Consider the following 11931-nt stretch of genomic DNA (forward strand, 5'->3'; position numbering starts at 1 on the left):
AAGATTAGGTGTTTTAAAGATAATAGAGACCAAGAGCAAACGTTTTGAATCAAAATGTTCATTTGTTTCTCTTTCATAAAAAGAATAGGCTGCGACTGCATTTCAGGCTTACAAGAAGAAGAATGCCGAATTTCCGGGGACCATGTTACTTAGCTCAATGGAGGATACATCCATCATCTAGGAATGTCGTTAGAAAGAAAATCAGAGGAAGGTGAGATGGATTCACTTTTCAACGTACAACGCTTTCTACAAGGATTCTAGAGCTAGGGCCCAGAAAACTGAACGTCAATAAAACAGCTTAACTCGGGGTCTACAAATTGACAAATAGAGACTTCATCTGTCAGAAAGATCTTAGGGATAAAATTAAATAAAAATTGAACACTATGAATATGATTACAAATTACAGAGTACCCTAATTCCAACGGGCGGGGAAAAAAAAAGAAAAAATCATCTCAAGTATGAATTACAAACATTTAACCTACATGGTTTCTCATGCCGGAGCAACCTGAGGCTCGAGTGGTGAAGAACCATCATCCACGGTTCCAGTCTCTGGGGGCGCTGAGCTCTTCTCTTCCTCTTCGAAACCTTGCTTGAATCTGTCATAATTTGTGAGCTCACTGGATTTGAATGGCCGTTCACCCAGAACTCGAAGCAGATCATCTTGGTGAAGAACTTCCTTTTCAAGCAATAACTCGGCAATCTGAGCTACATGCTCTTTGTGTTCCTCAATAAGTTGGACTGTGCGTACATATGCCTTGCCTACCCATTCTCGAACCTCGGCATCTATGATTGCCCCAGTCTTGCTACTGTATGGCTTACTCATTTCGAATGTGTCTTCTCTTTGTGGGAAAGACAAGAGACCAACCTTTTCGCTAAAACCATACACGGCAACTTGGGCATAGGTCATCTTTGTTACCTTCTCCAAGTCATTTTGAGCTCCAGTAGATATCTTCCCCAACAAAACCTGAATTTCAAGAGGAAGGAAAGGCATATGTAAGAAAAGATACTATTCATACCATCAAAGGGCTAAGGAGCAAAGAAAGTCCATAGCTACCTGCTCAGCTGCTCGACCGCCAAGGGTCATACACGTCATATCAAAAAGCTGCTCCTTTGTCAGAAGAAGGTTCTCGTTAGGGACATACTGGGCAAATCCAAGTGCAGCTGTACCTCGAGGAACAATTGTCACTTTTAACAAGGGTTCTGCATGTTCCAGAAACCATCCAGCAACAGCATGGCCGGATTCATGGTAAGCAACTGTCCGGCGCTCCAACTTGCTTATAACCTATCAAAAACATGAACATAAGTAACTTCTCACATTAATTACTAGGAAAAGAAGAAAAAGTTGGGGATAGTTAAAAACACAGAGGTCAAAAAAGTTTAAAAAGCTATATCGTATTGAAGAAAACTTTTCAGCATCACCAACATATAATTTAATGCCAGAAAAAAAAAACTAAGGGTTACCTTATTCTTCTTCTCCAGACCACCAATGACCCTATCTATAGCTGCCTCAAAATGTTCCATTGTGACTTGTGAATTTTCACCCCTTGCAGCAATCAAAGCAGCTTCATTGCAAACATTTGCAATGTCTGCTCCAGCAAATCCAGGAGTGAGTGCTGCAAGCCTCTGAGAATAATAAGATGGTTCGTGATCAAGTTTGATCTTTTTCAAATAAACTTGGAATATCTGGTCACGACCTTTAATGTCAGGTTTATCAATTGTAATTTGGCGATCAAATCGACCAGGCCTCAATAGAGCTTTGTCTAAAATATCAGGCCTATTAGTGCCAGCAATCACAACTACTCCGGCAGTAGTTCCGAAGCCATCCATTTCCACCAGTAATTGATTAAGAGTGCTTTCACGCTCATCATTGGCACCTGAAAAGCCTCCGCGCCCTCGTGCTCGACCGATTGCATCAATCTCATCAATGAAAATTATACTAGGAGCACACTGCCTTGCTTCCTGAAACAAGTTTCTCACCCTAGAAGGCCCAACACCAACAAACATCTCCATGAAATCTGAACCAGATATAGACAGGAAAGGCACACCAGACTCCCCGGCAGTCGCTTTTGCAAGAAGGGTTTTTCCTGTGCCAGGAGGGCCTACCAAGAGAGCACCTTTTGGAATTTTCGCTCCAAGATCCTCATACTTCCTGGGGTTTTTCAGGAAGTGCACAAACTCCATGATTTCTTGCTTTGCCTCATCACATCCGGCAACATCCCTGAAATAGACCTGGCATAGCCCAATTTATAAGTATAAAAGAGTTGAATATGCACCTTGACAAGTTTTCCTGCCTAAAAGGACAGTTTTATAATTAGTGGAAACAAAGTAAGAAAAAATTCTGTCAATTGTTCAAGACAGCGAAACAAAGGGCGCTATCATTAACAGGGGAAAGAGACTAATCACTGTTTGGGGAATGAGAAGTCTAACCTTATTCTTGGCATTTTTGTCTACTTTAGTCACATGGGCTTTTCCTATGTTAAAAATTCCACGGGCACCCTTCCCACCACCGCCGCCAACACCCAATCCACCTTGCATTCTCCGACCCATGTACATGAGGGTTCCCAAAAGCAACAGTGTTGGTGCAAACCTCATCAGTTCATTGTACCAAACCATTTCTGAGACATAAGTGACAGGAACAAAATCGTGAGGATCAATCCCTAGTGTTTCTTGTGCTTCCTCCAACTTCTCCTCAAAAGCTTCAACACTGCCAATATTGAAGTAGTATTTATATTGACCCCCATGTCCTTTCGAAGGGGTACCGCTAACAGGACCATGGAAATCATCCTCAATTGTTTGATTGTGTGGTGAGCTTCTTACAAACACCTTTGCAACTGATTTATTAGAAACAACTATATGGTCCACTAAGCCTGGTTCCAGAAGCTTGTTTTTGAACTCTTGAAAACTAATCTGTAAAGAACAAAAATTAGATCAAATAATCAGGAAGTCCTAGAAGAAATAATCATCAAATGCATATCAGGAATAACGTGAACTTAGAAAAAAAAAAAGAAAACGAGAAGCAATCTGATAGTCACTGATTAGCTTAATATATTGCACAAACAAATTAGAGAAAGGCCTCTTATCCTGCTTTTAGTAGTTCCAAACATGATGTTACCATATTTCATTATTTGAATTTGTCAACTTAAAATTTCCATGAAGTATACACATGGAAGTACTTACTTGTTGCTGCTCACGAGGACTCAAAGAAAAAGAAGAAAGAAACAGTGCAATCACTAGTAGAGGGGTGATTAAATTTTGAAACTGCTTCATGAAAGTATCCTGAAAATTCCCATGATCATCTGTATTTGAATCTTCTGAAATTGGAAATAATAAGTAAGATTTCAGGTCTTAAATGCTTTGATCACTAAAAACATATGCACAAATGACAAAAAGGGGATAGAGAGCGAATACAAAAGACTAAAAAGTGATTATAGCCACCTTTAGACTCGGATTTCTGCTCATCCTCTTTTGGTATTTCCTTCTTCTCTTTGGGGTAGAAATTCTCAAAATCTGTAAATAAAGAGAAAACCCACAAGACAGAAAGTTTAGAAACCATACCACATGAACAAAATGTACAGAAACTGACCAATCTTCTTTCACGTTTACAGGTTATGATTTTGCTTCTGAACGTAATAGTTGCTTCACTACAGATCTAAAAACCTCTTGCAAAGGGTATGAAAAGTACTTTTCTTTCTCAAACACTAAAGCCAATAGATTTAGCTTTTAATTTAAACTGTCAGTTAACTCCTCTAGAACGAATTCAGTAACTACATAGCTCTTGCTTCAAAATTTATTTAAACTTACAGGTTACCCCAGCATCCCATAATGACCTATTTGTTTACCTTAAATAATCACTTTCACTCGATCCCAATCAAAACTCCTCACACTTTGCTTAAAATGCAACTTCCTTGCCTCCAAAAACAAAAAGATCTGGTTCAAAGTAAAACGACTACCAAATCACTAACCAACAAAATTAAAAGACAACCAAATCACTAACCCAAAAAAATTTTAACACCACAATACCAATATCAACTAATGCACTTTTCCCACTTATAAAACACAAATATACTAACATTTCATTACCAAAATCTATCAAATAACTTCCACTACGCTAGTTATACATTGCCTAGCCATTAAAACAATCCATTTTGACCGGAAAAATAAATAAATAAATAAAATAAAATCCTTACTTTTCTTATTCTTGGGTGATTCACTGGAGAAAAATCTGTAAATCCCAGGGTTTGCAAGAACATGATTCAAATCCCATAAATTCGACTCGTTTTTAGCTCCTATTGCAGCTAAATATCCTCTCAAAACCCCTAATCTTCCGTCCACTAATCCATCCGTGACACGTGGCAGCCGCGGAATCCCTCCGCCAACAATCGCCGATCTCACTCCGCCGCCGTACAACAAACTCTATCAACTCAAAAACAAACACAGGATCAAAACCCAAAAAAAAAAGAACAAAATTAAATAAAAATTAGAAGAAAAAAATGGCTTACATTAGAACGAGAAGATGATCGCGTGAGGCAACGCCCGAGCTTAGAAAAGATCATAATTTATATCCTGGAAAACAAAATGAAAGTAATTCTGGAAAACCGATTTGGTGACAGAGGTTTTGTATTTTTTGTTGTTGTTGACGAGGAACAAGGTTGTGTTTGGACGCGACGAACCGTTGTGCTGTGTTTTTATGATGCTGTATTAACTTGCCAAACAAGATAATATTAGCCGTGTTTTAAGACTTACTTTAAAATACAAAAAAAAAATATATATATATATATATAGTAATTTTTAAAAACATCTTCCGAGATTTGGGCTTGTTGCAAGTAGATGGCGAGAATCTATTTATTTATAAAAAACCTCCTACCATCAATTAAGTTTAACATTGACCGTTAGTTAATTGTGCAAAGACAATATTACCCTTAACAACAGTTTGTAGACGGACATAACTAAAAAAAAAAACTAAAATTGTTGGTTATTTTACCCTCTTTAAATTATTAATATTTCTTTAAAGTTCCTACAAGAAAGATAAAATTAAAAACTTGAAAAATCCTCTTTAAATTATTGATATTTCTATAAAGTTCCTACAAGAAAAATAAAATTAAAAACTTAAAAAATTATTTTTAAATTATTGATATTTCATTAAAGTTTCTTCAAAAAAGATAAAATTAAAATTTTGAAAATAAAATAGTCATAATCTTTACCTATGATATTGTAAATCTTTAGAATTGACAAGAATAAAATTGTCAAAAAATAGGGTTTGTGCTTTTCGCGCCAACAATTTTAATTTTTTTTTAGTTATGTCAGTCTACAAACTGTTGTTAAAGGCAATATTGTCTTTGCACAGTCAACTAACGGCCAATGTTAAAATTAACTGACGGTAGAAAATTTTTTATAAATAAATAAATTCTTACCATTTACTTGCAACAAGTTCAAACCTCAGGGGAGATTTTTAAAAATTACCCTATATATATATATGGATAATTGACAGCCAGGAAAGATATTTATAGTGCTTTGGCAGTTTGGCTCCCTCCAACGCTGGTTCTAAACTATAATGTGCGAACAGAATATACACACGTACCTATTTCTATAAATTTTGATTAAGAGTAGATGTTTTTGACACTCCTCTAAAGGACTAGATGATCAATTTTAATTTATGTGTTAGCATTAAGATAAGAGTATTTTAAGCAATAGAATTTAATAGAAATGGCATAAAGATTTTTTAGAAGTCTTAAAAGCTCCCCTTTCAAGATTTTCTATAAGACGTGTGAGTTGAGGAAATATTCAATGAAGTTAGTTTGATTCCGAATCATTATAGTATTTTGTTGTATTTTTACAATTCTAAAATCATTTTTTTAAGATTCAAATCAGACTAAAAAAAATAGATTTTGAACTACTACAATATTAGGAAAGCAACCCAATTTTTGGTAAATTGTGTGTTGTTATAATTAAGATTTAAATAAACTTATAAAAATGCAGTAATTATCATTTTGTTCAAATATTAAAATTGTAGTAAGAACTTTAAAAAGCTTATTTTAGAAGCTATTTATAAAAAATAATTCCCTACTATGTTTTTAAAAACAACTATAAAAATAGATTATAAAATAAGCAGTTTTTTTTTAAAAAAAAAAAACTATCAACGCTATTTTTTTTTTCAAAAACACAATTTTTATTACAACTAATGAAACAAGTTATTTACAACATTTCAACTACAATATCAAATGAAGTTTGTTTTTTTTTTCAAAGAAAATTAAGCAAAAAACAATTTGCTAAATAAATCAACACTAAATCCCCTACATTTCATGCTAGGCTCATGAAATCTTAGGAAACTTATAAATAGTCCTCAAACTTCGTTTCCATTATCAAGTCACATGAATTAAGATATGTCTTCCTTATAACTATTTTATGCTACAACAGTTACAAAATTTTCATTATTCTTTCAAAATTTACTTTACAAGAACACAAGATCTTAAATATAACCAGAAAACAAAAAAAAATTGAAAAATAAATCAAAATTTGTTATCTGGAGCGAAAAATCTACCACCAGCGAATAGAGATGGCAAAACCTCGGGCCGGGTCCGGGTATTGCCATGACCGGACCCTGCCCGGATGCAACCGGTCCGGGTCCGGGTCCGGACCGGGTTTTAATCTGGGTACCTGGATTTTATATTTTTTAATATTTTATGTGTATATATTTTTTATTTTTTGGTAATTTTATAAGTTTTAAATTTATTTCAATAAAATTTGACATGAAAATATAAATTTTAAGTGTTTAAAACTTTATATATGTATAATAAATAAGTCAAATAAAATATAAAATATTTAAAATAATATATATTTTATAATTTTTTTAATAAAATTCGGGTTCCGGATTTATCAAGTGATGCCTAAGACCGATCCGACTTCATACCCGGGCCAAATATTACCCGACCTACAACACCCGAATCCAGACCGGACGGGTATTTTTACCACCTCTACCAGCAAACGGTGGCATTTGGTAGACGCATGTTTTTTTCGGTACGGACTTATTCAATTTTGGGGCCCCATAAAGAATGCACACGTCCACTGGGACCAAGTATTCTCGTAGGCTCATGATGGGAACGGGCCCGATTCTCATTTATGTAAGTGTACTTAAGAGACACCTGAACGCAATCATTCTATCATCATTATTGGGCTACACCAAATGCGGCTTTGAAGGCACGTAGCCCAAACACTGACTTAGGCCCATTATCTACTAAACAAATGAGTAGCGCCGATCATTAACTGAAACGATCACATCTTCGGACCTGAGCGAGCTATCAGCTTTCTTTCGCCGCTGCTTTTTTTTTTTTTTTTTTTTCTCTCGAATGATATTAAGAATTTCATAATACTTCCCATTGAAAGTTCTTTCTTGCTTCACTTACAACATGGAAGCCACCACATCAGTTATTATCCACTCGAGAACCATTCCATTTGGTTTCACGTTCACAAACAGTCCAAAAATCTCTTTCAGGCATTTCAACAAACGCTTACAATTACAAAACCAGCTACCAAATCACCGCTTTCACTCCCGGCTAAGCCCTAACCTTATCAAAACTCAACCAAGTTTAATTTTTTCCCTGAAAAGATCAAGAACCCGTTTCTTATCTCCCGTCAAATGCTCTCTTTCCGACTCCGCAAGCCCCGATTCTTCCCAAAAGACATGGCTAGAGCCCTTCAAAAACCTAAGTGTTGATAAAATTAAGACAGCCGTTTTAAAGTTAACCCCTTTTGATATTATCAAGTGGTCTTCTATCTTATCCATTGCAATTGCAGCCACTAAATGGACTGTGAATTTAGTTTTAAACCCATTTTTTTGGATGTATTTTAGCTGGACTTGGTTGTTTTGGCCTTGGTATGTGGCTATAGCCCTTGGTGTGTACGGCTTATACTGTTTCAGAAAGCAGTCACTTGGCGAAGCAAGCATATTTGAGCAACTTGCTATTGTTACTTCATTGTTTACTTGGCTAACATTGGTGCCACCAGCCGTTTTCAATGGCTACCTTGAAGGTTGGCCTTTTGTGTTCTTTTTCGTGTACCATTACTTCTTTTTCTTCAATGTTAGTGTAAGAAAACGGTTGTATGGTGATTATTATGCACGTGAGCACGATCCCAGGTGGGATATAAATACTCCCACATGGTGTCGCATTTTGTTTACTATTGGTGTCATGGCTGGCCATTGGCTTGTGGCATTTGAAGGGCCAGAATTGCATAGGATTCCTGGTGGATGGAACAATGCAGGGATGTGGATTTTGATAGTGTTGACATTGCTAATGCAATATAACTCAACATTGTATCTCGCAAAGTATTCGGAGAAGGTGGTGGTGCCAACCGCAGTTGTGCAGTTTGGACCGTATAGGTGGGTGAGGCATCCGATATATGCTTCGACAATGCTACTGTTTGTGACTTACTGTATTGCACTCCGAGCACCTTTGAGCTTGCTATTTCTTGTAGCGGTTTGTTTGGTGTATTATGAGCAGAAGGCAAAATTAGAGGAGGCTTTGATGGTAGAGACTTTTGGAGAAAGATACTTGGAGTATGCGAGTAAAGTTAGGCACAAGTTCATCCCCTTTGTTTACTAGTGGCTCACAGGTATGCACTAATTATTTATGAATTGTAATGGATGTATAAACTCAAGTATTTGAGCATCAAAATGTGGATGGAAATGCTAGATTATATTAAACAGAGCTGCACCTCTCTTTTCTGATATCACACGTCTATTTCTTGGTTGTTTTCAAAGCCATTTATATATGCCTAGTTGATAGATTTTTATGTTCTTCATTTTTTCTTTATATGGTTGAGGCTTCAGTATATTAGCTGTGCAATTGTGGCACTTTGCTTTTGTGGTGTCCTTGGCTGCAGGCATGTGGGTTTGTAAAATGCCAGCAGTATGGATCTGATTATCCACCCTAGACTAATTCAAGGTTTTCATATGCCATGGGTGTTGGTCAACATGATTTCATTTTCCTTTACAGAATTATGCACAAATTATTCTCCATTTGGTGGTTTAACAACAACAGTGACGCATAGGCATACCAGAGGTAACAATAATATCAAATTTATTGTGTCATGGCTGCTTTCTGGAGCTAGACCATATTAATTTGTTCAAGATCTAGAAAATACAACAGTCATGCATATGATATGATATAGGTATTTTATTATATTCCCAGAATTTATATTTCTTTTCTGGTGTTTTTTTTATCCATGCATAACACACGCACTTGCGAAACCTGGTAGAAAGCCCCATTTAAAAGACGTAAATGCAGATACCGTCAAGTAATAATTTTATTCACAGTCTCTTATTATTCTGGAATGTGTGCAAACATGCCTGTGCTAAGGGCTGTAATCATTTTACTGCTTCGTTGCATTTCTTAACTTTATAATTGCATTGAGAAATGAATAATTGAAGAAATCAACCAACCCACTGAATTGATTGCATCTAGAAATTTTGCTGAGAGATGGATTTCTGAGATGTGATAGTGCTTGAAAATAAGTTAAATATCAAGATCGGGAAGCTTAATTTATTACGCTTCTCATTGCACTTTTTCCATATTGATATTTATTAGTTTCAAGAAGTGAGCGAGCTTCTTCTTCATAGTTTTTTGCGAATGGTAGCATGAACAAACTAATCTCCACTTGAGTTTGGACATTTTCATTTGGTTGCCTAAAAAAAACGACATGCGGGTCAATTAACTTTGCTTCTATCCACCTTCTTCATGCTTAACCTGCCTTGCCCTTTCTCAGAAATTATTGACCTACCTTTTTTTTTTTTTTTTAACTCTCATTGCATATGGATCATTGTTCTTGGATATGAACCTGCAGTTAAGTCTATTCCTTTGACTGAGCAGTAGTACCTCCCTTCGCTTTTCATAGATATAGTATCAACAATGTTTTGGTAGGCGGAGGCTTCATCCCTTCCATTATTCTCAAAGCCATATTGGCATAAGAAAGATGTGTGACTTCATATCATTGGTCAGCATAAACCTGAGCCATACTATTGTAGCATAAAGCTGCTTACCATGCAATCCCATCTGTGATCAGAATGGGCCCAACATTCCAATGACTGATAAGCTTTGCTGACTAACACAGCGGCTGTCTAAATTTTAGAAAGATAAAAAGACCAGTAGAATGTAGAAGCCACCTCGCATTCACTCTATGGCCAACTGGTGTACGCCACATATTGCGCTCTCACTCACCCAAATTTGATGTCCTTGTAAAAGGATCACTTCAAAATAATCAGAGGTTCTTCCTTTTGAGAGCATTTGAGCCATCACTTTATCAAATGTCCTTTGCTGTATATTTGTTTTTTTTTTGGGACTAGTAGACAAGAGTTATTGGTCCTATTTTGGCTTCTCAGTTCTATCAAGTCCTCCAAATAGAGATCTGTTGGCTTCTTTCTTCTTGCTTTCTTGCTTTTTTTTTATGTCATTTGTGTGTGCGTGAGAGTTTAGTCATCGTTAGACTAAACTTAAGCTGTTTGGCTCTTTATAGATAGAGAGCAGACCAAAACATTACGTTATGTCTGCTTGGCCTGTGAGAGGGCTTTATAGAATTATTTATTGATTTTTTTATCATTCTACCACCATTTTCTTTTTATGAGGCATGAGCGAAATAATCAGAGGTTCTTTCTTCTGAGAGTGTTTTAGCCATCACTTTATCGTATGTCCTTTACTATATATTTGTTTTTTCAGACTAGTAGACCAGAGTTATTGGTCCTATTTTGGCTTCCCACTTCTATCAAGTTCTCCAAGTAGAGATGTGTTGGTTTCTTTCTTCTTACTTTCTTGCATTTTTTATGTCATTTATGTGGGCGTGAGAAATACAAGTTAGCATGACCAATGCTTCTTGTGTGTTGCACTTGGTCTTGAGATTTTGAATTCCCTCCATATCTGATGAATTTAAAGATTCATCTCCATTTAATTCGTGATTCTACAGTAAAGCAATCTATTTAACTATATTTATACTTTGGCTTAACGTTTCTGTGTTTGGCATGAGAAATGGGCCTCATTGGGGCATGTTATCCTTGTGAAAAGTGTTTTCATTAGCTACAGTGGACATGCTTTCAGTGTGTTTAATATTGTGCCAAAACATCATGAATTTAGAAAATAGGTGTTTGCAATGTTAAGAAGATGTTATTGATCTTCTGTGGACATGCTTGTCAAAGTTGTGGACTTTTCTGTGCTGACTGAAATTAGGACGAGGGAAGCTTCCTGTGTATGCTTACATTTTCGCATAAGTAGTTCCATTGTAGGAACAAAAGTCTGCATGTTAGCCGTATACATGAAGTTACATTCTGTATAAGAAGATTTGTCAATACTGGTGGGGGCATTTTTGTAATGGGGGGTGTATTGAGATGATCCATGTGAGAAAGAGCTCGACCTAAAAATTGGGGCTTCAGGGTTATGTCTTCCGAGTTGTGTTCAAGATTCCTTTATTATGTTTTGGATAAGGGCATAGGGGACCTCCCTTTTAGTTCTCGGGACTCGGTGCACTTCATGTGTTAGATTTTGCGGTGGACACTTTTCTGAAAATTGAAAACCAGAAGAATCATTATCTATGTGATATTTGACTATAGAAATGCTCTTTCGCTATCCTCGTCTTTGGTGAAATATCGGTATATATTGAACAGTGAACACTCCAAATGATTCGATCAAAGTTTAGAGACGTTAACAATTTATTTGTCTGGGAGATTACTTAAGAAGAAAAGTGACTAGCAAGCTCCTCTAGAATCACAAGCAGAATTGTCGAAGTGGATGATTTCAAGTAGTAGGGGCCACTTCAAGGAAATAATGCATAAGACAATTCGTTGTCTAATGATCTTCCACAACTTCACAAATTGCAATAATTGTTTCCGACATCATGGTATCCCACACTGTGCAAATCCAGGCATGAAACGATTATAACTTCTTATTGTGG

The 11931-nt window shown here is 36.2% G+C and overlaps 2 protein-coding genes across 3 annotated transcripts; one reads left to right on the forward strand and one right to left on the reverse strand.

Moving 5' to 3' along the window:
* Window positions 1–338: 338 nt before the first annotated feature.
* LOC102626249 (ATP-dependent zinc metalloprotease FTSH 10, mitochondrial) lies at window positions 339–4724 on the reverse strand. Its single transcript, XM_006488295.4, has 8 exons — window positions 4500–4724; window positions 4188–4413; window positions 3436–3507; window positions 3178–3311; window positions 2428–2907; window positions 1462–2229; window positions 1055–1282; window positions 339–964 (listed from the first exon to the last, which is right to left on the reverse strand). Exons 1-8 carry the CDS (start codon window positions 4551–4553, stop codon window positions 491–493), a joined length of 2436 nt encoding a protein of 811 aa, XP_006488358.1. The 5' UTR covers window positions 4554–4724; the 3' UTR covers window positions 339–490.
* Window positions 4725–7274: 2550 nt separating this feature from the next.
* Window positions 7275–9241, forward strand: LOC102607496 (uncharacterized). Of its 2 annotated transcripts, none has more exons than XM_006489423.4 (2): window positions 7275–8607; window positions 8878–9241. In XM_006489423.4, the coding sequence occupies exon 1, from the start codon at window positions 7404–7406 to the stop codon at window positions 8595–8597; it is 1194 nt and encodes a 397-aa protein (XP_006489486.1). In that variant the 5' UTR covers window positions 7275–7403; the 3' UTR covers window positions 8598–8607; window positions 8878–9241. The 2 variants fall into 2 exon arrangements, with proteins under 2 accessions (XP_006489486.1, XP_052288389.1); XM_052432429.1 differs by having other exon boundaries at window positions 8991–9234.
* The last annotated feature ends 2690 nt before the right edge of the window (window positions 9242–11931 follow it).

The sequence above is a fragment of the Citrus sinensis genome, chromosome 8 (assembly GCF_022201045.2).
Source record: "Citrus sinensis cultivar Valencia sweet orange chromosome 8, DVS_A1.0, whole genome shotgun sequence".
NCBI classification, from domain to species: domain Eukaryota; kingdom Viridiplantae; phylum Streptophyta; class Magnoliopsida; order Sapindales; family Rutaceae; genus Citrus; species Citrus sinensis.

What these genes read in the sequence shown, in the direction of transcription:
- LOC102626249 (XM_006488295.4), bottom strand. Translation starts at nt 4,553, where the DNA reads ATGATCTTTTCTAAGCTCGGGCGTTGCCTCACGCGATCATCTTCTCGT. An exon ending in GTCCTCGTGAGCAGCAACAA is followed by an intron (nt 2,908 to 3,177) that starts GTAAGTACTTCC and finishes TGTTCTTTACAG; the next exon opens with ATTAGTTTTCAAGAGTTCAA. An exon ending in GCGGTCGAGCAGCTGAGCAG is followed by an intron (nt 965 to 1,054) that starts GTAGCTATGGAC and finishes CTTGAAATTCAG; the next exon opens with GTTTTGTTGGGGAAGATATC.
- LOC102607496 (XM_006489423.4), top strand. Translation starts at nt 7,404, where the DNA reads ATGGAAGCCACCACATCAGTTATTATCCACTCGAGAACCATTCCATTT.